Below are 27,044 nucleotides of genomic sequence, written 5' to 3' on the forward strand. Positions count from 1 at the left end.
ATGTAGGGCAGTCATTTTGTGAGCTCTAGAACGCGTCACCGAATAGGTTTCCACCGCGACTGATTACACTAGTCGGCATGGACGCTAATCATTTTCGGTATTTTATTAACTGGGGATGACGCCCTGACTTTATACCCCTGCGGGTGTTGGGAGACGGTGTGGTTATTAGCAAAGGTTTTTGGGCCAGAACTAATAACTCCTTTTTACCGGACGCTGCAGTTGTCAAGTCTCAGAGAACGCCTGCTAGTACCAAGCTAGTACCTAGCAGATTCACCATCGCCGCTGAGGACCACTCGCAGGTACTCGAGCACCCGCCTTGTAGCCAGCGTGCAATGAGCCGGACTCCGAAAGCCGCTGCCGGCCCCAACCAGCTGAGGGAGGAGCTGAGGCAGCAGTTGCTGACCACGTTTGCAGCGAACAAAAGGGAACCAGCAATGGGAGATGGCCCCCAGGCCGCGGATGATTCCTGTCCCACGGCGTCCGGAGAGCCGCCGAAAAAGCAGCCCGTGTCAGTAGTGTCCGCAACTAGCTGCGGCTGCCACAAGTACGATGACATACACGTGCACGTCACTGTGCTGTGTCCGTGCTCTCGGCCGACCACTACCGACAGAGCGACGCAGGTATTTAAAGCGTGAACTGCGATATCCATAACATGTCACTGAAATTTTATGCATTTTTAAAACTGTTGCACACGTGTCACATACGCAACTAAATTTTTTACTTGGATCGAAGTCGTGTTTAGGAAGCCCCCAGCCAGTTTTTCAAAAATAATCTTTCTCAGTTATAAACCTCAGTTTCGCGGCATAGTAATATCTCTTTTGGTGGACATCAGAAAAGAGGCAAGGAATGTTACTATTAAGCTGCTAAGTAATTCCTCATAGTGAACTTTCTAACTTTTAAACATTTCGCAGATTGCTCGTACTGGCGATATCAGTTTTATAATTGCTATAACGCTGTTACCCTCGCCACTGTGGCTCATTTGGCCCCCGAAAGAAGCGTGCTTTTCAAATGCACTTGTCTTTGGCAAGCGCAAAGCAACGCCCCCCCGAGCACGTCACTCCAGGCGCAGCACCTGTACGGGACCTCCTTTCTCCCGTGTGGGTGTCGAGGGCGGGGCAGAGAAGGTCACATGACATGTGTGACCCGTGTGCGAAGAGTCGGAGAATCAGAAAGTATTCGCAAAATTCTTGCATAAGATGTCTGATCGTCCTGTGTAAGTTTTTTCTTAGTAGCTTTTTGCGCCTCATGTGCCTTTCCGTCTCTGTGCAGACTGACATGGCGCGCACAGACGAACAGCAGATGAGCACACCGCGAGGAGCTGGGATCAGCGTCGACCACCTCCAGACGTCGAACGAAAGGGTGTTTTGCCAGACATGTTCACACGAGCTTGGAGCCAGCGTTCCTAGCGGAACTCCCGTCACTCTCAGCCTCCAAGGGACTCCGAACAGCGCTGACATTTCTGGTGAGTAGCAGAATAAGCTTCATGGTATTAGACGTGGCCTAGCTTGCGATATCGTGTGCGCACATTAAATTTATGTTCCCAATAGGGACAGTCCATATTGGTGTATCGGAGTGCATAGATAGCCGGAACACTGACATGTGTTAAAGGAGTATAGGCACCTAATTTTGGTGACACGTTTTTTTCTCTACAATGATGGGCAAGACATTACTACGCATGAATCACCATGTGGTATTTACCTACGGTCACTACAAAATTTATAATCATATTTTCCCGGTCATGCTGTTTCGGTATCGGTTTCAACAGCCGAATGATGGCTGGGACGTCAATGAGTGGTTTTATAATCACTGCTTCATCGTTTTAATTCAATACAGTGCTTACAAGGCAGCCTTCCTCAAGAGCAGGAATGACAAGTAATGAGGAAGCAGCGATTATATTGCAGTTATTCATGCCTCACATGACAAAACCACTCTTTGACGTCACAGTCCTCATTCGGCTGTTGAAACCGAAACAGCACGGGAAAGAAATGCGATTATAAATTATTTAGCGTTGGTAGGAGAGTACCGGATGTGGATCCATGTATATCAATGCCTTGCCCATCATTACAAGCAAGAAAACGCGCACCCAAAAGTTACGTGCCTATACACTTTTAATGAGGACACGTTGAATTTTGCTCAGCATCTGCCTTCTCCGAGCCAGAACTATGTCTTAATGCGAAAGTGCTGCCACCATGTTTCGCGGCCTCTGTCAGGATTCCTTGCCTTGGCGAACAGAAATGTTGTTGATGCAATGAATTCTTCCCACTACATGAAACCTTGCGGCTTCAACGAGGTCGTTTGAGTAGCGATAGTAATAGTGTTTGTGTTACTCTGTATGAAAGCAGCACGAGAAGCTGTCCGAAAAGTCGTTCAAGAATGTCGGCCCAATTGAGAAAGGGTGCCGCGGAAATCGTGTGCCAAGCTGGTGTTTTTGGAATGGCAATTGCACTTTAGAACTGCCTGGTTGTAGCCAGGGGTGGAACTCAAGGCAGTTCCTGTGTTCCTGGCAGCAGCAGGTGATCTCTGCCTCCAGCCACAGCTTCATCATTCCGTGGAATTACCACCTGCAAACAGTTCAGACGAACTCGAGAAGCTCATAAAACGCAATTATTGAGGTAATGCAATTCCTTTGAGGACATCTTTGAGAACTTTCGTATTACAACATTGCAGAAAGGTACCCATCTGTTAACGCTTGCTACAGTATAAGTGCAACCAAAGCATGCAGGAGAATTATTCCAATAAAGGAAGAAAAACGGTTAATCATAATAATAATAATTGGTTTTTTGGGGAAAGGAAATGGCGCAGTATCTGTCTCATATATCTTTGGACACCTGAACCGCGGCGTAAGGGAAGGCATAAAGGAGGGAGTGAAAGAAGAAAGGAAGAATAGGTGCCGTAGTGGAGGGCTCCGGAATAATTTCGACCACCTGGGGATCTTTAACGTGCACTGACATCGCACAGCACACGGGCGCCTTAGCGTTTTTCCTCCATAAAAACGCAGTCGCCGCGGTCGGGTTCGAACCCGGGAACTCCGGATCAGTAGTCGAGCGCCCTAACCACTGAGCCACCGCGGCGGGCGTTAATCAACTTTAGTGTTTTTTATGTGTTTTGTTACGTTGCACTTTGAGTACTTTGCAAGAATGCAACAACGACATAGAGGGAGAGAATCTATATATTGTGGTAGGCACTCGGAATGCCTGTATCACCGGAGACACGCCGCTGTTCTTTTTTTTTTACAATCGTTGCCTGTTTACGTGGCTACTAACCGCCTCGGGCACTATCAGTGGCTTCAACGTGGCCAGCGGCCAGCAGCAGGTTGAGAGCGACCGTGTGTGTCAAGCTCATCGCGAGCAGCTTTGGTCTATTGCTCTGGGGTGCCCATTATACTGGTTAATGGCTTAGTACGATTCCTAGGCAGCCAAATTTTCCTGTTACGACACACGTTGTCTCATGCGTCATAAACGAAGTTTTCGCACCAATGTCTAATTGCAGTATTAGCAGGTTTCGTGGCATCGTTTTTTCTAGTTTTTGCTGTTGTGGTGCATAGTAACGCAAACGCAGCGAACTGCAAAGATTGCAGCTGTGCATACTTGATATTGTTGGTAAATACAGTGCGGCAAGGTGCTTGTCTTTTTCTGAGGTGAAACTTTGGAAGAATAGGCACCTTTGTATGAATTTGCACCCCTTGAACCGGCAAGACGCAAGTAGAGAATGGCTTTTTTTTTTTGGAACCAGGTTGACAGCGCTGAGATAAAGAGCTTTAAATAGGAAAAAATATATTCCCGAACCTTTAACTACGGCTTCTTCCGTTGGCCATCTGTTGTTTTATGACATTAAACACTATAAGTCATGCCTCTACGCGCCTTGAAGCCTTAAAAAGAACGATATATCAAACACGTGCAAGCCGCATTTTTAGACCGAGAGGACCCTGCTTCATTCAACCCTGTTACAAGTTTCGCGTTCCGGATGTAGCGAGCGAAATCAAATAACGCCGCTAGCAGGCCTCAAAATCGTGCTCATCTATAGTAGGATACCACTTAACAAAAAACAGCAGTTGCTAACACTGGGCCATGGTGCGCGGCGTACTGTATTACTCCGCTAGCTCATTGTAATAGTAAACGAAATCAGCTTTTTAACGTTTGACTATATAAAACAAAAGATGTATCAACATTCTAGCTCCTCTAATTTTTTTCTTGTGATTAGTTTTTTGTTTAGGCAACAAGTAAAGTTTTAACAACGGGCTATACGTTTTTGTCGTGGAGGAAATCTATGAAGCGGTCGTGAGCTTCACTGCAGACTTAAATTGTATCAGACTATACTAACATTGCCTCTTCTGGTGCCGCTTAATGCTCGCCCCGACTTAACTTTTCGATAGCCTAATATAATTAAAAGCATCGATTCTAATTATAATAACCCGCCGCGGTGGCTCAGTGGTTATGGCGCTTGGCTGCTGACCCGAAAGACGCGGGTTCGATCGCGGCCGCTTCGGTCGAATTTCGATGGAGGCGAAATTCGAGAGCCCCGTGTACTGTGCGATGTCAGTGCACGTTAAAGAACCCTCGGTGGTCGAAATTTTCAGCAGCCCTTCACCACGGCGGCCCTCATAACCTGAGTCGCTTTGGGACATTAAGCTCCCATAACCCAACCCTCTAATTATAATGGTTTAGTGGTTACATTGCCCGCTGAAAATTGGAACGATGCTGCGAGCAATGTGAGGAACCTGTTCTTTCGTTCGGAGATGAGCAATGAAGTGCAGAGTATTATATTGTATATATGCTGCTCATCCCTGATACTATTTTTGTGAAGTGATAAACAACTTTTAACTTTCCTTTCCGCTATACCACGGAGCGAAAAAGAGACTACTGTTATAACGGTGCAAGGTGACAGCTACTAACATTTTACCTGGACACGGGTCCTTATACATCCGTCGTTTTAAGATGTGCTTTCGGAGCTCGACCCATGCAGATGTTTTAGTGAATTGGGTGACCGCCTTCTTCTATCGCATTTTAATTGCTTCAATGATTCATAATACTTCACTCATTCATTGTCCGCAGTGCAAACTTTCGAAGATGAAGGAAACGTCAGCATAGAGGACGGCAGCAAGTAAGTTTCCAAAGGCTTAATTTTTTAAAAGCATGCCAGGCATTCCAAATGAAAGGCGTAAAATTCCATTTTATTCAAAACCAGTGTAACCTGTTATTGCTTTTGAATGCGTTTTTAAAACTTGCGCGACTTCGAACTGTGCATTCATATTAATTGCGAAAACAGAATTGTGCAGTCAGGGATCGCTTTGACTACACGCTGTTCTAAGGTAAAAGAAAACGCCGACAGTACCTCTGCACATTGTAGTTACTTGACGTTGTTTCCGCGCTCTTTCTTTCCACCGTAGCCATGCTCACAGTTACGCAGCGGGAACTGCACGCTGGCACCATTAACTGCAGACTGCATGTAATACACGGTACTGCTGAGCAGACAAAGGAATGGAAATGAGGGGATTGTTATGACACATATGAAGGAAGCCAACAGTCTACAGCACCAAGAAGCATAGGGGAATGTACATAATTGTTTTAATAGCGGTGTTGATCAGTAAGGGAATAATAGTGTACATATTTTATCGCTGAAAGATAATTGGTTCGAAAGCAGAAGAATAAACATGCTGCCGGCTGAATCTGAACCCACAATCTCCTAGTTTGGCGGCAGCTGGCTTCCTTCACGCGGTACCGTTTTTAATTACATCGAAACCATGCTCTGGTTTTTATTCTGCATTCAGAAATTGAGTAAATGGTTCGCTTTTGAAGCCTGTTTAACTTACTCCTGGCTCAAGACTGGCGTACAGAAGTGGCGGCTTCAACTGGCATCCGCCGATTCCGTGCCGAATTTTTAAAACGTCATTGTATATGACGGTATATGACGTCACTCGAGCAATCACGCCAGACAGTGCGGGATGCTTTCATAGTTAGCCTCTGATTGGCTGGCTGAAGCTGTGGCTTCTGGAATTTTCTTAGCCGGTTCGTGCGTATTTGGTGGCTACAGACGTGACGAGGTAGATACAGCGCACTGTACTGACTGGAACTGACGCAGAATGGACTGCAGGAAAAGCGAAAGAAGAGAAGTCTGATTAAAATTTCCGGCCATGCGCTGGACTGGACATCGCGACAAAAGCTCCCACAGAGGCGCCAGTTGAACTGAACGTTCACGCCCTGCGCTTACAATATGGACGGTCGATAAGAAAAAATGAGTTGAAGCCGCACATACCCGCAACTGAACACTGATTTCGTGGCGTATGTGTTGTTATAGCGTTACGATAACTAAGTATGTGCTAAAGTGTCGCTCAGTGCATAACCACCATGATCATCATCAACCTGACTACCCCCCCCCCCCCTGCAGGGCAAAGGCCTCTCCCATGTCTCTCCAATTAACCCTGTCCTCTGCCAGCTGCGCCCACCCTATGCCTGCAAACTCACTGATCTCATCCGCCCACCTAACCTTCTGCCGCCTCATGCTACGCTTGCCTTCTCTTGGAATCCACTCCGTTACCCTTAAGGACCAGCGGTTACCTTACCTTCGCAGTACATGTCCTGTCCAAGCCCATTTCTTCCTTTTGATTTCGACTGGGATGTCATTAAGCTACCTTTGCTCTCTCACCCGCTCTGCCCGCTTCCGGTATTTTAACGTTACACCTATCATTGTTCTTTCCATGGCTTGCTGCGTTGTCCTTAAGTTAAGCTGAAGTCTTTCTCGTTAGCTTGCACGTTTCTGCCCCATAGGCGAGTACCGGTAAGATACAGCTATTGTATCTCGACCAAACTGTCCCGCTTCTGGTTCTTTATGCCAGAGCTACCGCTGTAGCCGAAAACGCAAGTTCGCCATCACACCGCGGTATCGGAAGAGCGCTTATGTACTTCACGTTATGTCAAATCAGTGCGGCCTCTCCAGTTTGGTATTTCCGCCATCAGCAAGAAATTTTTAATGAGCAATTTATTGAAGTATTATTTTTTGTGAAAAATGTAATTCATTGTACAAATGGAATCGTCCACTCGAAGCTCCTTGGATAGATTTTTCCGCATACAGCCGACTCTGGCTCTTTTGTCACTGTTCCTTTCACATGTCCGCTTAATTATATCTCTTAATGTGTATAACTTAAATTTAATCATGTGGTCATAATAGTGTTTTGTTTGTTTTTCTTTTAATGACACAGTTTCTGCACTCCTCTCTTTTCACCTGTTTCCTCCTCCTCCTGAGGTAGCACGACGGCATGTTAAGGTTGCACGACGGCAGGGTATAAGCATGCATCAATCGCTGCACTCTAATTAATGGGGTCTGCATCATCGCATAACAGATCTTTGGCACTGTACCACGCAGGGAAGAGGGGTACCCAGCACACCAAGTTTTCAACGGCGCTGACACCTCGCGGATCTCGCCCGCCGACAGGAGGCGCAGCGTTCACGAGGCGCTGGCCCGCGTGCGGGACACGCTGTTCGAGGCGCTCCGGGACACGCCTCGCGCCATGGCTGCCACTTACCGAGCCGCCATATTCGAGGGCGTCTTTCCCGCCATGCCAACCTCGCCGACTCCGTCACCACCCACAGCGCAGCCGCTCTCCTCGCTGCTTCGGGTACGTGCACATTAACTTTGCTGGCACAGTGAAGCTGCCGCGTCGGACGAGTTTGATGCATCATTTGTGATGGCACGCTTGTCGACGAACTTCTCTAGAGAGTTCGAGCGACATCTGCCGTTGGCCTCTCGGTTCGAGCGGAGTGTGGTCCGTTACCTTTTGTCGCCTTCCGTGGCCGGCTGTTGCTGCGCGCCTATTTCGCTGCCGGACGCACTATTTGTGAGTGGCTGCGCGCATCGTACATGACGCAGTGCTCTTTCGGCTGTTAGAAACTGAGGCCCCGGCAGCCGTAGTTTCTAAATACTACCTAGAGGGAAAGCTGGCGCCACCACCTATGCGTGTTTCTTAAACAGCACTTATTCCACCGCGGGAATGCCGGGAAGACGAGGTTTCGTTCTTGGCTTGGCTAGTGTCAGGCCGAAAGCGTGGATTCTACCTCAAAATTAGTAGTTGGAACGCGATTCTCACCTCTTTGCGCAAATTAAATTCATTCAATACTGCGTTTTTCGCTTCTTCAATAGATTTAACACAATTGAAAGTTGTGTATTAGGGTAATAAGGAAGCTTTTACAGCATTTCTTCGAGGACTACTTCGACAATAGTCGTATTGTTACGGCTAAATCCACTTTTTATGCCCAAGATTAGCTAAGGCAAGTAAGAAACGTCATCTTCCCGGCATTCCTGCGCCTGTGCACATAGGCTGAATTGTAGCGCCGCCAGTTCTCCCTCTAGTTATAAAGCAACGCTATGCCGGCAGCGAACAATGCGCAAAGCGAAAGGCGGCCTCTGAAATCCGAGGCGTTAAATAACTTTATAAACACCGCATTTTCGCTTGCGTGTTTTCTTCTTTCCAAAGATACCTTAGAGATTTTTATTCATTGAGCACCCCGTAGTGTTCGCCTACGACCATTAAACACATTTTAATTGAAATTTTCTTCACAATGGTTCGGTTTCATCAACCGAACTATGGCTGTGACGTGTAGTAGAACTTTACGTCACGTGCGGCACGGAAAAACGGCAATATAACAGCGAACTCGGCGTTCGTTGTATAGATCTTGAAGAGTTTTGCTTTAAATGCTTTAGGGTCTGAAAACTACGGATCAGCATTAATATTGTAGTTTTTCCGCGCATCACTGATGTAGAATTGAACTACACGTCACAGCCATCGTTCGGCGGAAGAAACTGAAACCGAAAAACATGAGCAAAGAAATTGAATTATAAATTACCGCAGTGTCTAAAAAGGAATTACTCTGCCGCTCCACGCGTGCTTGAATTCCACCGCGTGGATTCAATCTTCCCTGCGGTTTAGGTCGCCGTGAGGACGTGGCGTTGAGGAGTATCCGGGTTTATGCTGCTTTAACGCCTGTGGTCGGGTCCTCCTGGACATGACAGACCCTGCTTCTGAACTGCCCCTTCTGTTCTTTAACCCTCTCATGCAGAAAGCAATATTTGCGCGATAAAAATATATATTTTGCGCTCGTAGGCGAATACCCCGTGGTGATCTTTGTGTTCTAATATCTAACGCATTATGTGAAAGCAGAAAACACGCGTTAAATTAGGTGCCTATGGCAGCACGCTCAGGCAGGCTAATCGCGAACCCAGAGGCAAACAGTAGATATCGCTCAAGCACTGAAGAGCACGCTCCTCAAACATTCTAAACATGTGTGTACATCGGCTCAAAGGGAACAGAACATTGATCATCACTACAAACACGTGCGCACTTTTTTGTGCACATTCTTGCGTCTATCAGTTCTGCAACAGTTTGAGTAAAGTTTTTCTGCGGAAGTTATGCACATGTTTTTTAACAGGAAAAGTTGACGCTTCGTTTCTTTATACTGTTTATAACTCCGGTAGACGAATGCCGTCTATGTTTTTGCCCAGAAGGCTATGAATTTCGGATACGAGGAGCTTTCATTAAAACAGGCCTCTTCGACTGCAAACCCAGTCGAATAAAAAACTATAGGATCGTGCCCGAAATTCGGAAAAAAAATATTTTCTTCTTTTCTCGCAGTGACTGACTTCCACTAGTATTGTAGATTTTGTAGTGGTTCTGTTGCTACTCTAAGGAACAACACAATACTACAGAAAATCTGCTCTAAGTTCATGCACAGAAATTCTACAGAAATATGTTTTCACGGGCGGAAGTTTTCTCTTGTGTTCTTCGATAGGCAGCTTTTTTACTAAGTGATAGAATTAAAGCTGGTAACCTTCTTACTAAACTTAGAAATGCACTCAATACCTAGAGTATTTCACTTACACAGAACCTTCAGCAGTGGCGATGTACGCGTGCCGTCGGATTGCTGGTGGTATTTTCACAGAATAAGATTGAATTATTTTCCTTCAATTTGCAGCACGGACCCAACATTTTGAAGGCGTTATAGTGACGCTAAAACATGAATTTTCAACAGAAAACAAGACGTACAATAAACGAGCAGTTGTCGTATGACAACCTCGGTTGCTTACGCGCCAATTAACCCTGTAAAAAACAGCAGCCGCTTAAATCACCTCCAGCATAGGGTAATTAGTACTGTCCCCGCAGTTGACGACGTAGAGTGCCAGTCTCATTTTTTTGTGTCATGCAATGACTACTGGTCCTTTTGGTGAAAGTGAAACAATGTTGATGGTGCTTACAAAGCTTCTCTTCGAAAAGGAGGCGTTTCAAGGGAAAGTTTGAATCTTTCAAATCTGGCACCCAGCGTAGCGGTAACTACCTGCCGTGACGTCTACATAAGGCAAGCAGTCATCGCTTATCCGCATCATGAGAAGAATAAGAATGGGGCGGAACGCATATGGCACGTATGCTCACATCATGAAGAGCAGCTCGCCTGTATCCCTCAAGAGAAAAATTAACATAACAGCTGCATCTTACCGGTATTCACCTATGGGGTAGAAGCATGCATGGAGGTTAACAAAAAGGGTTAAGGGACCGGAAGCTAGCAGAGTCTTGAGTAGGTGAGGGAACAAAAGCGGGTTAATGACACCCTAGTCGAAATCAAGAGGAAGAAATGGGATTTGGCAGGGAAAGTAATGCGAAGGCAAGGTAACCGCTTCTCCTTAACGGTAACGGGGTGGATTCCAAGAGATGGCAAGCGTAACAGGGGGCAGCGGAAAGTTAGGTGGGCAGATGAAATTAAAGAACTTTGCGGGGATACGGTGGCAACAGACCGCTGGTCGTTAACGGTAATGGAGTGGATTCCAAGAGAAGGCAAACGTAGCAGGGGGTGGCAGAAAGTAAGATGGTTGGCTGAGATAATAAGTTTGCGGGAATACAGTGGCCACAGATGGCAAAGGGCAGGTTTATTTGGAGAGACATGGAAGACGCTTTGCACTGCGGTGGGCGTAGTCATGCTAATAATGACGTCGATATCTTGCCAAAAGAGCGTCATTATAAGCAGGTTTTACTTGGGTAAATTTGAATGAATAGATATTTAGATACGGAGTACAAGAGCAAAATCGCAGTATTACCAGGTGTTGAAATTGATTGTTATACGCGGTGTTCAGCGAACTTTACAGCCATATCGAAATATAAATCGGCTGCGTTTTTATGGAGGAAAAACGACAAGGCGCCCGTGTGCTGTGCGATGTCAGTGCACGTTAAAGATCACCAGGTGGTCGAAACTATTCCGGAGCCCTCCACTACGGCACCTCTTCTTCCTTTCTTCTTTCACTCCATCCTTTCTCCTTTCCATTACGGCGTGGTTCAGGCGTCCAACGATATATGAGGCAGATAATGCGCCATTTCCTTTCCCTAAAAACCAATTATTATTATTAAATATAAATCGACTTCCAGCGACTTTGAAATCGGAAGGAAATATTTTCAAGAACAACCTTCAGCGGATGTAGTTTAAAAAAAAAACCATTGTAATTAGGTGGCTATTTAACCAAATTTTCTGTTGACTTTTAATTAACTGTCTGGTGGTTTGTGCCGAGGTCACTTCGAACCCATGAATAATAATTATAATAATTGGTTTTCTTGGGAAAGGAAATGGCGCACTATCTGTCTCATATATCGTTGGACACCTGAACCGCGCCGTAAGGGAAGGGATAAAGGAGGGAGTGAAAGAAGAAAGGAAGAAAGAGGTGCCGTAGTGGAGGGCTCCGGGATAATTTCGACCACCTGGGGATCTTTAACGTGCACTGACATCGCACAGCACACGGGCGCCTGAGCGTTTTTCCTCCATAAAAACGCAGCCCATGAACAAAATGATGCCAGATAAAATTTTGATAGGTAGTAAAACTAATTGGCTTCCGCTTTGCAGCGCAATGAAGCAGAGCCCTTTTTTTCCGCGCAGAGCCGTCATTAACTGTGCGCAGGAGCGCGCAGGAAGCTCGATGCAAACGCAACGTCCACTGATGACATGTTGCAGCGCTTACACTCTACACACAACACCTATATGGGAGTAATGGAAGTCTAATGCACTCCCTTTTATTAAAGGGAGTCCACTAGAGGACAGCTTACTCCCGTTTAAAAACTCTCTGTTCAAGGTGTACGGCGCCCAATTAAAACACCCTGGCCCGTTGGAGCACATTGCGCGCATTCTTTTACTTCGTCACTTGGTGCAAAGAAAAGGATAGTAATCGGCCACTATGTGTTCGCTACTTTTGAAAGTGACTAACCATGAGACTTTCTGACCGAACTAACCAGCTGATTGCTCTAATTAATTAGCTCTTTAGTGAGCTTCACTTTCTAAGATAAATAATTAGGTTATATGTAGACGAAATAACGCCGGCCGCAGCGGACACTTTCGTCCTGAAAAGATTTTATTTCCATATCGAAATCCTTACGTTTAGGAATTCGTTATTCTTCGTTGAGACAGCTGGTGGCGTGTTACATAATCTGTCCATTTTCGATTTGCTCATTTCGTCCTCTGTCATTGATCACTAAGATATACCCGCGGCTTTCAAACTTCGGTTGCATGGAAGCGACGCGACCATTGAAAGTGGTTGGCGACCGGATCTCATCAATGGCTGCCATTGGCTGCGATATGCAACTACGTAGTGGTGCAGTCCGGTCACAACCGCCCAATGGTAGGTTCGCTTCCCCCAGACGCTTGAAAGAAGCGTATATAGTTCAGTAACCAATGACAGAGAACGAAATGGGGAACAAACAGTTATAGGATACAGTCCCGTGGTATATATATATGCAGAAGCGAACAAGCAAGTTAAACCACTTCTACGTTGTGATCATAGAAGCGGAACTCTGCGAATGAACTGCTTACTTGGTGTAGTTTTGTTGAAGAAAAGCCGGAGCGAGGAAACACTGCGAGGAATTAACGTGTAGGTAGCACCATGCACAAATATTTTACTTTCGGCCTTACAGGATTTTATTGGCAGGTCAGCATGGCTTAAGAGCCACGCAAGACCTTTATAGTTCAAGCTGTGCGTGCAGGTATTCGTTTTCGCAAAATCTGTTGTTGTCAGGAATGAAAAATTGTACAGTCAGCTCGTGAATATGCTTGGTTTTAGTTGGATTTATGGGCTTTTATGACGCCGCAGTGAAGGGCTCAGATTATTTCGGCTACCTGGGGTTCTTTAGCATGCACTGTCTTCGCACAGTACACGAGCATCTAGAATTTCGACTCGATCGAAATTCGACAACTTTGGCCGGGATCAAACCCGCGTCTTTCGGGTCAGCAGCCGAGTGCCATAACCACTGAGCCACCCCGCCGGATATGGTGGAGCCGCTTCCGCGAAGCGTCCAACGTATCCATCATTTCTTTTCCTTAGTCTTCAAAAGTTAAATGTACGTTCACCGAATGCTTCTTTTTCCATATATATTTCGCGTATTCAGATAATTCACGCATTTTCCACAAGGCCAAGAGGATGAATATTCCAAGCTTTATGATGACGCTTATCTACACGACTCGGCAACGCAGTATATGTTCTCCCAACCGGCCTTAACTATATATAGCTGGCACCATTTGCATCTGGAATTGGCATTACGAGAGCAATTACAGAAAATGACGCCGGAATGGAAAGCCGAGTGAGTTAAATGTACGTTCACCGAATGCTTCTTTTTCCATATATATTTCGCGTATTCAGATAATTCACGCATTTTCCACAAGGACAAGATGATGAATATTCCAAGCTTTATGATGACGCTTATCTACACGACTCGGCAACGCAGTATATGTTCTCCCAACCGGCCTTAACTATATATAGCTGGCACCATTTGCATCTGGAGTTGGCATTACGAGAGCAATTACAGAAAATGACGCCGGAATGGAAAGCCGAGTGGAATTCCACTAACCGCTGTATTGGGGAATTGACCTGGCATTGACCCCGGAGTAGGAAGCCTTAACGAAATCTTGCAGTTTTTTTGCAAATGTTTTTAAATGCACTGCAGGCACATGCCGGTGGCGATTCCCATGCCATCGTGAACAGCCTCCTGGATCCTATCGCCGAGGAGGAAGAGGGCATAGATGCACGCTCAGAGGCTCGTCGCATGATCATCAGCGAGGAGATGACTACCATCTTCGAGCACATCGAGTCGCGGTGGACGAAGGTGTGCGATCAGCTCCGTGTGGACCTGAACTGCAGGTGAGTACGCTCTATGAAGTACGTCTTTCGATAGAGTAAACGTTTGCTCCGTATTTAACCCCCCTTTTTTTACAGAATCGCCGCATTAACTTTGAAGTATGCCTTCGTTTTCTGGAATCCGCAATTTGAGAATTTTGATTGCTAAACTTCAACGTGTGCACAATCTGGCTGGTATAGTCAGTGAGCAAAAGGTATAAAGAAAAGGGGAGCATCACAGCCATTAACGCTTGAAGGGCCGGTGGCTTCTTATGAATAAAAAAAAGTTGGTTTCTGTGGCCATATGCTGTGGATTCTGTGGTTGGATTCAGTGTTGGATTCTGGTGGCTTCAGGGGCCAGGGCTGCGGCGCTTCTATAGTTGAGGCAGCGGTTGGGCGGCCCTGGCATACCTGGTCAGCAGGCGAGTGCCCAGGGTGTCGGGGGTGATGGGGCCACAGCAGGTGGGCAGCTCCGATGCGGTGTGGCAGGTAGCAGGGCGGCCTGGTTACAGCAGGGTGGCGACTGTAGGTCGCGGGAGGGGCGTAGCGTCGGGCCCTGTGCGCGGCGCGTTGCCGAAGCGTGATGGTGCCTTGTAGTTGCTAATGATGAACGTTGTCGTTCTGATGTGCCCTTCTTTTCCATCTGTGCCGAAAAAGGTCCACACATGTATCCAACTCCCGCAGCGCGTGCTACGTCGCTGTTCGACCTTCACGAGAGTCATGAGGGTTAACGCAAGTCAGTCTTGCGTGACAGTGATTGGCATGAGCGGCCCTTACGTTCATGCACCTGACGAGACTGCCTGCCGGCTCGCGCCCTCGCTCTGGGCTGCGCAGGCAGATCTGCTTCTGCCTATAAGGCGCAACTTATACCGGGACGCGTGGTTCGCCGGCTGATCGCAGCGCTCGTTATCCGACTGCGGCGCGGGTCGGGCTGTGTCCTGTAACCACTCATCTCGCTGCACGTAGCGTTTCAGGTCGCATACGTGCACCGGTCCGCCTGTCGGTTTCGACCACTAGTCCTCGAGCCTGTAAACGATCGAGGAAAGTTTCTCTTGCACGCGGAACGGCCCGATCAATGTCGGCGCCAAGGAGGCCGCAAACTGTTCGCTAGCGTCGCTGAGAACGTGCTGGCGTCCAAGCACCAGGCCGCCCACTTCGTAGTGAACACCCCGGTGCGAGCGGCCGTACTGTGCTTTCTGCTGTGCCCTAGCAGTGCCCAGGTTGCGGCGAGCCTTGCGTAAGGCTTCCGTCATCTTAGCGCGCAGCTGCGTCACGTATTCAGCTCGTGCGGACGAAGCGACTGGCGTCTTCCTGCTGTCCGATAGCATCCGGTCTCTCGGATTTAGCAGCTCTTTTCCCAGATTGAGAGAAGACGGCGCATACCTAGTCGAGCTGTTAACTGTATATAACGCAAAGCAAACGTGATCTCCGGCAGATAGGAGTTCCAATCTTAGTGCCTCTCAGAGTACACGACAAGCATGTGCTTAACGTTGCGATTGAATCGTTCCGTGGGGACCGACTGAGCATGATAGGTGGTCGTTTTCTTGTGCTTAATGCCGAGTGCAGCGCACGAATCAACGAACACCTTGGCAGTGAAGTAGGACGCGTTGTCCGTTATCAACTGCTCTGGGAAACCGAACCTGGTGAATACGTCGTTTTCTTGTGCTTAATGCCGAGTGCAGCGCACGAATCAACGAACACCTTGGCAGTGAAGTAGGACGCGTTGTCCGTTATCAACTGCTCTGGGAGACCGAACCTGGTGAATACGTCCATCAGCTTCTCCATGAACCCTCGTGCCGTCAGCTTTCTGAAGGGGAAAAGTTCCACACACTTGCTGAAGTGATCTGCGACCACTAGCAAGAACTCGTTCCTACTCAGTGATACGGTCCCAGACACACATGGCACGAGCGGGCATAGCGTATTACGTCCCTTTTCATACCTGGCCAGATAGCGAAGCGACACAACTTACTGTAAAGGGCGCTTCACATGCAAGCGATTGAGCGAACTGAGCGAACTGAGCGACCAGCGGCTCCGCGCAGCGATCCTTTTCGCAAGGTTCCGTTTCACATGCGCCGCTTCAGAGCGTTTACTGCCACGGCGAATCCCAGTGTTGCTGGCAAAGAATGCGAGCTCGCGGTTGGTTCCGGTGGTTTGCAACCATCAACATGAACAATGTTCATGCAATTTTTTTTCCAAGATTGCGGAAATTTTGCTAAGAAATAAACAATTCTTGTTTGTTAGATACTAACTACTTCTTATTTTCATGCCAATATCTTTTTTTTTAAGTTCGTACTTGCGTGTCGGAAGTACGTGTAGTAAACAAACATTGTCTTTCCTGCACGAATCCTCTTCTTGACACATGCCTTTTCCTCCGTGCAGTCATTGGTCAGAGGGCGGAGCTATCGCGCTGTCACCGCAAAAATTTACAACCTTTAGGAAACCCTACGCTCTGGCCGGCCGAGCCGCCGCGATGGGTCGAAACAGGTTTTTACTGCGCGGCGACAGGATTCGCTGGCATTTTCGCTTGCACGTGAAACACGCTTAACAGTGCTGCTCTCAACGCTCGTGGTATCACCACCTTGAAAGCGTCATTTGTGTCGTTCTCGGAGGGGATATACCTCAGCAGGACGCCGTCGGAATCCAGCAGATACGAATCCATCGCGCTCACAGCACTGCCAGCTGTTTCCAAGTGTTCCGCATCGACAGCAAAACCAGCTGTCACTGTGTGCGCGGCGATCCTGCCGGCCGGCACCCGGAGCCCGTCGATCACCTTTCGACAAAACGGATCCTTCTGCTGAGCTTAGAGCAGCTCTTTTCTGCTGAACACGATCCCTACGGAACTCGCGTAGTCCACGTGGTTCACGCTCTCGCCCTGGATCAACGGTTGGTCCGCGCTCCTTACTTGCGCTACGGCTCGAGTCTGTCCCTCACTCTCTCCTGCTGTCGGGCGGTCGGTCGCGTGACCTTCCTTGCACTGGACAGGAGCTCGCGAGAGTGCGTCAGCCACAGCGTTGTTTTTCCCTTTGCGGTAGCGCATGGTGAAGTCGTAACGCTACAGCAACAGGGACCAATGCGTTAAGCGGCCGCTCGGCTCGCTGAGTCGTATCATCCAGGTGAGCGCATTGTCATCCGTCTCGATCACAAATGCCATCCCATCGACGTAGTAGTCGAACTTTCGCAGAGCAAAAACTATCGCGAGACATTCCTTATCTGTCACCGAGTAGTTTCTCTCTGCCGGCGTCAACGAACGGCTCGCGAATGCTACCGGACGGAGAACGCCTTCATGCTCCTGAAGCAACACTGCTCCTAAGCCCAGGTCGCTTGCTTCGGTTTGAAACACAAACTTCTTGTTTAGGTCGGGTAGCTGCAACTCAGCCTTGTCAGCGAGCACTTTGGTGAGGCTGCGCAGTGCATCCTCTTGCTCGTGACCCCAGCTCCAGCGCTCGCCTCTCTTCAAAAGCTTTGTCAAAGGCGCCTGCAGAGCTGCGCAATCTGGAATGAACTGGCGATAAAAGTTCGCCATTACCAGGAAGCGTTTGAGACCGGCTAGATCTGTGGGCGGCGGAAACTTACCAGAGCCTCAAGCTTATCATCGCACGGCAGAATGCAGCCTCTGTCAATCGTGATCGAACCCCAACAGCGTTATTCGGGTAGCGGCGATCTGTGGCTTCTTCGGGTTCAAAATGATTCCCGCAGATCTCAGCCTCTCTACGACGTCCCTGAAGTGGCGCAGGTGTTCTTCGAATGTTTTCGAGTACTCCGCGATGTCGTCCAGGTACGCGAGCGCATGTTGCCACTTCGCATCTCCTAGAACACGGTCCATTAGGCACTGATATGTAGCCGGTGCTCCTACCAAGCCAAAAGACATTCTCTTGAATTGGAAAAGGCCTCTGTGACAAGTGAAAGCCGTTTTCTCCTTATCACACCCGTTCATTTCGACCTGACAGAATCGGCGGCTAGCAACGAGCGTTGTAAAGTACTTCGCCCCACCTAGGTTGGACACTAGGGAAGAAATGGTGGGTAGAGGGTAGGCGTCTTTCCTCGTAACCTCATTCAGCTTGCGGTAGTCCACGCAAAGCCGATAAGTATCGTCTTTCTTGGAGCTAAGACTACCGTGAAACCCCAAGGGCTGTTAGACCTCTTAAGAGCACTATTGTCGATAAGTTCGTCTAAGACGCTGTCCAGTGCTTTTCTCTTAGCCAAGTTAATTGTTCTAGGATTTCCCTTCCAAGGCGGTGCGTCACCCGTGTCTATTCTGTGCCTGACTAGTGTAGTGAGGTCAAGGCGGTCAGTGAATGTCGCGTTGTATTCGTAGAGGAGCGATGACAACGGTGCCTTCTCTCTTTCCGACATGCTGTTCACTTCTGACAACAAGGCGTGCGCTGACCTTCCCTGCACGGCAGAGCAGTTTTCTACCGCGGCAACCTTCTCTCTGCCCTCTCAGCGGCGATGGTCCGCTCGCCTCCTAGTTCTCGGGCGGGCGGGGTGAATTTTTCACGGTCTCACCCCGCTCGCGCCACGTTCGAAATCTGAGTTGTCTGCGACGCCGCGGGCGCTTTCGCGAAAAGCTTCAAGCCCCACCGCGGTGGCTCAGTGGTTAGGGCGCTCGACTACTGATCCGGAGTTCCCGGGTTCGAACCCGACCGCGGCGGCTGCGTTTTTATGGAGGAAAAACGCTAAGGCGCCCGTGTGCTGTGCGATGTGAGTGCACGTTAAAGATCCCCAGGTGGTCGAAATTATTGCGGAGCCCTCCACTACGGCACCTCTCCTTACTTTCTTCTTTCACTCCCTCCTTTATCCCTTTCCTTACAGCGCGGTTCAGGTGTCCAACGATATATGAGACAGATACTGCGCCATTTTCTTTCCCCAAAAAGCCAATTATTATTAAAAGCTTCAAGGCGCCTGACGTGCGCTCCCTGTAGCGTCCGCATCTTATGTCTTTCGCAATATCTGTCTAGGCTAGGAAGTCTCGCCCAAGTATTACAGGAACGGATAAACAGGGAAGATGAACGAGGCGTTGTCGCCGCACGCGTCTTTCCAAGCGAACCACTATTCCAACTGCACCTCCTGACTGCGTTGTGCCGCTCGCGAGGTGAAAAGTGGTATCGCACTCTCTCAACCGGATTTTGTTCTCCCGGAAATGGTTTAACTCCTCGTCACCGAACAAAGTAGCGCTTGCTCCTGTATCGAGTAACGCGGTGAATTTATTTCGAGCTATCGTTAGCTCAATGAACGGCGCGGACAAGTCAACAGAACTTCCTACGCGACATGCCAAAGGCGCTAGCAAACTGGGGTTCTCTGTGTACGCCGCGCGGGATCGAAGGTCGATCACTGGCGGCTTTGGCCGTTTCCCGACCATGTTTGGTCACGAGCGTGTGGAGGGCCACATCCGCGGGTGCAGTGCCCCCGCTGGTTGCATGGGCAGCAACGGTTGCCCGGGCCCCGACTAGCTAGGCGCTGGTCGCCCCGTTCCGGTCGGTCGTCTCGAACTCGCTCTGCGGACGGTAGGGGCCACTCGCGCGGCCGTGTGTCGGCCTCGCTATCTCGCCTAGGTTCCTTCAGCTCTGCGGCAGTGTGTGCTGTTCGCAACGCGGGGCTGAATGGGTCGAAAGCGAGGTCAGACAACTCCCAACCTCTTGGGACAAGTTGTCAGCAAACTGTGCTGACGCTTCAGCTCTGGGTGGACTGCGCGCTGAGCTGCCATCACACGCGCAGCGCGGCTCAGGTGACAGCTGTGCGGGCGGTGGCGGCCGATACGCACGCGCAGAGAGAATGTCTCCCTGAATGTGCTTCGCCTAGGCAGCCAGCTCATCGAAATCTCCGAATCTGACTCCTCTCAGATAGGCCGTGAAGGTCGGGTGCGCTTGTCTCGTGACACGGTCCACATTCTCCGTGTTTCTGGCGCGAGGGTCAGCGAGGCGAAAAAGGTCGTCCATCGCTCGGACGTACTCTAACAGAGACTCGTCGGTGTGCTGGGTGCGGAGCTCCAGCTCTCTCCTCAAACACCACTCGTAAAGGAATTCGTCGCGGAAGATTGTGCAGAACTCCTCCATTGTCCTCGCTCGGTTGCTGGATAGTCGGTACCAGCGAGCCGCTTGCTCCGTGAAAGAAACAGGCACAACACGCGCGAGCATTTCGGCGTCTGCGATTCCTGTCTCTTGGTGATAATGCAGCACGCGGTCGAGGTAGTCATTTGCTCCCGTACTGTCATGGTCCCCCGCGTAGGTAGGCAAGTCTATCCTAACACGTGGTGCCTGGGCCGTGGCTTGCAAACTGTTTTGCAAAATACCCGCTAGACTCTGCATAACCTGCATTACGTTCTGCAAGAGCACCTCGGAAGACTGCAGACTAACGCCCTCGGAGTTGGGCGCAGCCGCTGATGGCGTACAATGATGAGGCCTCAGTGCTTCATTGTCCGCGGAGCGGCGAGGGGCCCGATGTGGAGCCCCCCATACCAGGCCTCAGCCCTGCCAACGCGTCAGGGGTTGTCCCTCGGCTATTCCGCGTGCAACGCCCAAGATTTGCAACACCAAACCCTTCCAAAGGCGCGTGAAGTAGGGAGCACTGGTTCTGTGCCACTAGGTCAGACAGCATGAAGTAAGACTTAAAGTCGGGCCTATCAGCTCTCATTCTTTGTTAGGGCGACGGTAGTCGCTCGCTCGTACAAAGTTCACAGCTCAATCGCCTACTTAACCCCACGTTGGGCGCCAAGATATTGTCACTCTGCGTCCAGCCGGCCTTCCGTGCCAGCTACACGCAGGCGTTACTATTACGCAGCACGTTTCCCCAACCCGGGGTGCAGAGTCGCAGCCACGACAGGTCCGGACGAAATAGGCAACGACAGAGCACGCTAGGATATAGTTTATTACACTAACACGAGGCAAAGTACACTGCGGAAGAATGTTCTATCAGAAAACTAGACTTTCAGTAGCTCACCAAGTCTTTGATGTCGACCGGCGTTGGGTTCGGCGGCCGGCGGGCAATGAAGGGGTTCCTCGGGGACAGTGCAAGTGCGGGCCAGCAGCGAGAGAGAGCGTTCCCCGCCACCAGTTCCTCCTTTTATCTCCTCAGTCGATGCCTCCCTAAGAGCAAATCGTTGCCGACATGCTCAGGCGTGGAACCCTCTCCGCAGTAGGCAGCGCGCTGCCGTATGTCACAGCAGTGCTGGGGCTGAAATGAGCTGAGTCGCAGGGGTGCCTTCTCTCCACATTTCTGGAAGAGCGCGCGCGTGGAAGTCACGATCGCCGCTGGCGCGGGGACGAGGAGGGATACCAGTATATCCCACATTTCGTACTAGCCGCCTCGGTGCCTCAGTCGTTATGGCACTCGGCTGCTGACCCGAAAGACGCGGGTTCGATCCCGGCCGCGACGGTCGAATTTTGGTGAAGGCGAAATTCTAGAGGCCCGTGTACTCTGGGATGTCGGTGCACGTTAAAGAACCCCAGGTGGTCGAATTTTCCGGAACCCTTTACTACGGCATCCTGTTGCAGCAGCAGCGGCCTACGCCACCGGAGCAGCACCAGCCGCCGAAGATGAAGACGCCGAAGTGCAGCCGAATTTCGAGTCATGTACCTTCGCAAGAACCCTCGTTCGCTGGTTTTCCGTGAAATTCTCCTCCCTTCGTGGCCCGTCCCCATATCTGCGGGACGTCGGCCGGAACTCCGCGCCCTTTGGTTCCCTCTGCCTTTCGGCGTCTTGTCTTCGATGCCCTCCACGGCCTGTCCCATCCCGGAATTCGCGCCACGCAGCATCTTCTCACAAAACGTTACGTCTAGCCCGGCATCAACAAGGACGTGCACGTCTGGGTCCGTGCCTGCCTGGCTTGCCAGCAGTCTAAAACACTGCGGCATACGACCTCTCCCTTCGGCTCGTTCCCTCCGCCGTCAGCCCGTTTTGACAACATGCACATCGATATCTTGGGTCCCTGTCCACCTTCCGCTGGACAGTCATATCTTCTTACTTGCATCGATCGGTTTACTCGCTGGCCCGAAGCGTTCCCTCTGCCTGACGCCACCAGTGTCACAATCGCCAGAACCTTCATCGCCGGCTGGGTCTCCCGGTACGGGGCTCTCTCGACCATCACCACTGACCGTGGCGCCGAGTTTGAATCTTCACTTTTCAATAACCTTATGACTTTACTTAGAACTTCACGAATTAGGACCACTGCTTACCATCCCATCGCCAATGGTATGATCGAACGCTTCCATAGTTAGCTAAAAACATCCCTCAAAGGCCAACTCGACACCATCCATTGGACTGCCCCCCTACCACTGGTTCTGCTCAGCCTCCATGCTACACAGAACAAGATCTTCGTTGCACTCCGGCAGAGCTTGTCTTCGGCTCACCCCTGCGTCTTCCTGGCTAATTTTCCGAATCTACCGATTCGTCTACAAGTCCCAACCCTACCGATTACGTGACGCATCTCCGCTATTTTTGCCGCCATCTCAGACCGCCACATCTCCGACCGTCTTCACATGTTCCATCCAAACTAGCGACTTGCACGCACGTCTTTGTTCGCCGAGACTGTCCGCAAGCCACTTCAGCACCCCTACAACGGCCCTTTCCGTGTAATCGAAAGAACATTCATGGGCGCACTGACAACGTTTCAATCGACCGCTTGAAGCCAGCCTTCACAGAGGATGCCCCGCCCACTAGACCTTCATGTGTGCTTTCTCTGCCATAACCGGCCGGCTGCCCTCCTCCGCCGTCTTTCCCTGTCACTCCTCAGAAGCGGAAAGTATCGTTCCGGCTCCTAGCTTCACCGGACTCCTTCACTAGCGGGGAGGGGGGGGGGGGGGGGGGGGGTCAACTGTAGCAGCAGCAGGGGCCTTACGCCGCAGGAGCAGAACCAACAGCCGAAGATGCTGACGCCGAAGTGCAGCTGAATTGAGCTCCCTCCTCGTGCCGGCGTCTGCACGCCATCCATACGTTCTCATACTTCAGCCAGTAAATCAATCATTTCCTTCATCGTGCCGGCCTCATGCTGATTGGCGCGACAGTCCCTCATAGCCTAAGTCGGTTTGAGACGTAAAACCCCCATAAACGATAAACCAAACCATTTTGTATTAGAAAATACAAGTACAACTCTAGGCTTTGCTGGTCCATCTGTAATCTGCGCGCAGTCTTTTCTTTTTCCTTCCTGCACTTTCTGTTTATTTTGTAGTTTCGGTCCTTTTATTCGTCTAACTTGTCTATTTTGTCCATGGTCTCTGCAGACTCCTTTTCTGTTTTCTTTCTGGCGTTTTTCGCCATGTGCATGTTGCGTAGACTGTATATTTATTTATTTTAACAGCCCATTTCACGAATGTAGGCCTACTTACTGCGAGTGCTACTCAGTGTGTACACGGTCGAGTACATATTTTTGCATGCATTTTTCTTTCTACTGTTTCCGTACCGGCCGACTTGCGTCATATACGCGCTGTATATATACCCCTATTACAATATTCTCTGAACGTTGCAAGAAATTAGAAACTTTCTTCCCTGCAGTGAAGGTTCGCAAGGATTTCTTCAGTTAGCCGTACTCTGCCGAAGGAGGCATTTCCCTGTTTAGGTTATTTAGATTAATAGCAAACAGCCTATAAAGACAGTTCACCGGCAGGTTTCCTGTTTTTGCGAGAGTACCACTTTTTCGTGTGTATGGCCCTGGAATTTTACGCCCTAAAGCTGCATGAAAGCAATCAGAAACGACGCTGCGGAGGCCTCCGTATTAATTTTTTCCACCTGAGGTTATTTTGTCGTACACTGGCATTGCACACTACACAGGCGTTGTTACACTTTGCCTCGCACTAAAAAGCGGACGCTGATGTGGTAGCAGCAGTACGAGTGCTTTTGGAAATGGACACATCAGTTATGTTTATTCGATACTGCCACCTTGAGTCGCTGGCACCATTCAATGTTATTGTGCGAAATCACAGAATGAAATACCGTTAACTATAAGAAGATTCATAGTTACTATTCACCCGAGTGTCTTCGCATGTTTTGTCATCGCGTTTTCAATCAAGGTCAGCCTCTATCCAGACATGTTCCCAAAAGGAAAGTTATGCTCCTTTTGCACAAGTTTGAGAGTACCCTTGTGCCTTGCGGCATCGGAAGAGAGGCGTTCTGAAAGCAAGATGGTTCGGGGGGGGGGGGGGGGGGGATTAAAGTCCCAAAGCGACTCAGACTATGAGGGATACCGTTAGGAAGGGCTCCGAAAATTTCGACCTCCTGGGGTTCTTTAACGCTGGTGGTCCAAATTATCCGGAACCCTTCACTACGGACTGCGACATATTACTAGCGTTAAAATACAAAGGACAAAGAGCAGAAACACACAGGACAGAGCCTAGCGTCTGTCTAGCGTCTGTCCTGTGTGTTTCTGCTCTTTGTCCTTTGTATTTTAACGCTAGTAATATGTCGCAGTCTGTGGATCAAAAGTACCAACTAGCCCAACTTAATTCTTTAACCCTTCACTATGGCGTCCCTCATAGCCTGTGTCGCTTTGTGACGTTGAACTACCGCAAACCAAGCCAAACTATCTTGTTTTCAGAACGCCTCTTTTCCGATGCCACAAGGCACACGGCTACTCTCCTACTTGTGTGAAAGGAGCATAAGTTTTCTTTTGGGAATATGTGTGGATAGAGAGCTGACCTCAGATTGATTGATTGCAGGAGCTTTACTCTAGAGCGGCGACGAAAGGATGTGCAATGTTCAATGCACATACTGTAGCATCGTTTATCACACCACGTCTATACACTGCTCGCCCTCTCCTCCGCTGCGTGACAGGTACAACCAGTTCCTCGAGGATTGCCGCACCTGCCTGAAGACCGAACAGGGCGGCTGCGAGCGCGACCAGCTGCGCCACGAAATGGCCGAAGCTCGGCGAGAGTTGATCGCCGACATGAAGGAGAACTTCCGCACCGCCTGCGAGGCGTTCGAAGACTGGCGCGAGCGGTACCTGCAGCGCGAGCTGCAGGCGTCCTGCACGCAGCTGCACCAGGGAGACCGGTTCCGGGTTCTGTCCGCGGTGCTCCGCCTGGAGATCCTGGACAGCCTGCCGGAGCTCGCCACGCGCACCCGGGAGCGCGCCGCCGCGCTGTGGAAGGAGCTGCTCGAGCTCTGGGGGCCCGACGTTGACACGCTCTTCAACGAAGAGCTGTAGAGTTCGTCCGAAAAGAACGCTCTCCTCTCTGCAAACTCGTCTCGGCTGTTCCTTCTATTACCCGCCGCGGTGGCTCAGTGGTTACGGCGCTCGACTACTGATCCGGAGCTCCCGGGTTCGAACCAGACCGCGGCGGCTGCGTTTTTATGGAGGAAAAACGCTAAGGCGCCCGTGTGCTGTGCGATGTCAGTGCACGTTAAAGATCCCCACAATTATTCCGGAGCACTCCACTACGGCACCTCTTTCTTCCTTTCCTCTTTCACTCTCTCCTTTATCCCTTCCCTTACGGCGTGGTTCAGGTGTCCAACGATATATGAGACAGATACTGCGCCATTTCCTCACCCCCTCAAAAAAGACCAATTATTATTATTCATTCTATGCCACTGTGGTTACGTACAGCCCCAGCAAGAGTAGATTGCAGTGATGAAGAGTGACGCTCCCGTGCTCCCTACAGCAGCAGTCGTACTGGGTATACTTAGTGTGGTGCCTGTCGTTGATAAAGCAGTGTGACGTAGGCAGGCTATGGTATGTAACTTACGACCAGTTGATCTAACCCAGAATAGCGGCTCGTCCAACAAGAATTCTGGCTAGTATTCCGTTCACCGTGCGTACATAAGATTTAGTGCCGTTGCCTAGGAATCGAAGCTTCTACCCTAGTAATACTGGGGTCACCTCTGGTAGTGGGCAAGTTAGGGAAAGTTCGGAGGAGCGTCGCGCCAGCTGCGCGAGAGACTGCTCGGGAAGAGAAACAGGGGTCGCACAATCCCCTACCGGTGGCTATGATAAGAACAGACGTTAGTAAAAATTGCTTCACTTTACACAAGGACTGTAGCCGCGTATATGAACAGACAAAACTAAAGAATAAGGGCCACACAAGTTGAGTCAAGAAATTGCGGGGCAGTTCAGACTTCTAGGAATACTACTACTTTTCAATACCACTAGCGCAACGCAGACGTGGAAAATGTTGTAAAACGCGCCTACCTGTGCAGTAGGCATAAAATATCAATTCAATAATGAAACACGCACACCAGGAGGCCGAATCCGCGCAGAACACCATACACATGCGGAAGGTGTCTATCACAGCTTTGATATCATGCTCGACGATTTGCAAGAAAATGATATATCTAGGTATGAATTCACAACTGCTACACACAAAAGTTTGTATAATATACACAAGTACAGGCACTCTGCTGATAAAAATTGTTCACACTAAGATATAAACTTAAATTTAAACCGACACGAGAGTCAATGCAGTTGCTACTACAAAAAAACCTAAAACACCACAAATATGCAAATTCGCAACCTCATTCCGAACAGTGGCATCTGCCTCGGTTTTTTGCTATTACATCCGACGACTTTAAGGACGAAATTGATCAAACACTTCAGTTATTGTTAGTTTATCTCAGGCGTCTGGCAGTGCCGGGTATTGAATGATTATGTTCAACTGGCCGTAAAACATTTATTCCTAGGAAAGAGCATGGTGCTAAGAGATCGCTCTAAGTGGTCGAGAGTACAGGTGCAGTCAAAAGTAAATGGAAGTCGCAAGAGCGTGCCAAACTGTGTCGCAGCGCTTTCTACCGCCGGCTCTGGTAACTGACTAGCTCGGCCGCCATCAAGCAGCGCGCGCTGTAAGCCGACCCTTATCTGGAGCGTACGGCCATCCCTTTTGGCGGCTCGAATGGATGCTTGTTGCTTTTCAGATACGACACCACGGATTTCTCTGGCCCTACCGGCGATGTGTTTGAAGAGAGATTCGCGCCGTTTGGTAATACTCAGCAGC

General features: G+C 49.6%; 2 protein-coding genes across 2 annotated transcripts in view; both read left to right on the forward strand.

Annotated features, from left to right (window-relative positions):
• On the forward strand, positions 1-25,299 carry LOC144093902 (uncharacterized). Its single transcript, XM_077627653.1, has 6 exons — positions 1-620; positions 1,270-1,462; positions 5,052-5,100; positions 7,360-7,612; positions 13,958-14,151; positions 24,889-25,299. The coding sequence occupies exons 1-6, from the start codon at positions 333-335 to the stop codon at positions 25,262-25,264; spliced, it is 1,353 nt and encodes a 450-aa protein (XP_077483779.1). The 5' UTR covers positions 1-332; the 3' UTR covers positions 25,265-25,299.
• The window catches only part of LOC144094395 (uncharacterized), a 99,428-nt gene that overhangs the window by 1,115 nt on the left and 71,269 nt on the right, over positions 1-27,044 (forward strand). The gene's annotated exons all lie outside the window — the stretch shown is intronic.

This window comes from Amblyomma americanum, chromosome 6, assembly GCF_052857255.1.
Source record: "Amblyomma americanum isolate KBUSLIRL-KWMA chromosome 6, ASM5285725v1, whole genome shotgun sequence".
In the NCBI taxonomy this organism is placed as follows: domain Eukaryota; kingdom Metazoa; phylum Arthropoda; class Arachnida; order Ixodida; family Ixodidae; genus Amblyomma; species Amblyomma americanum.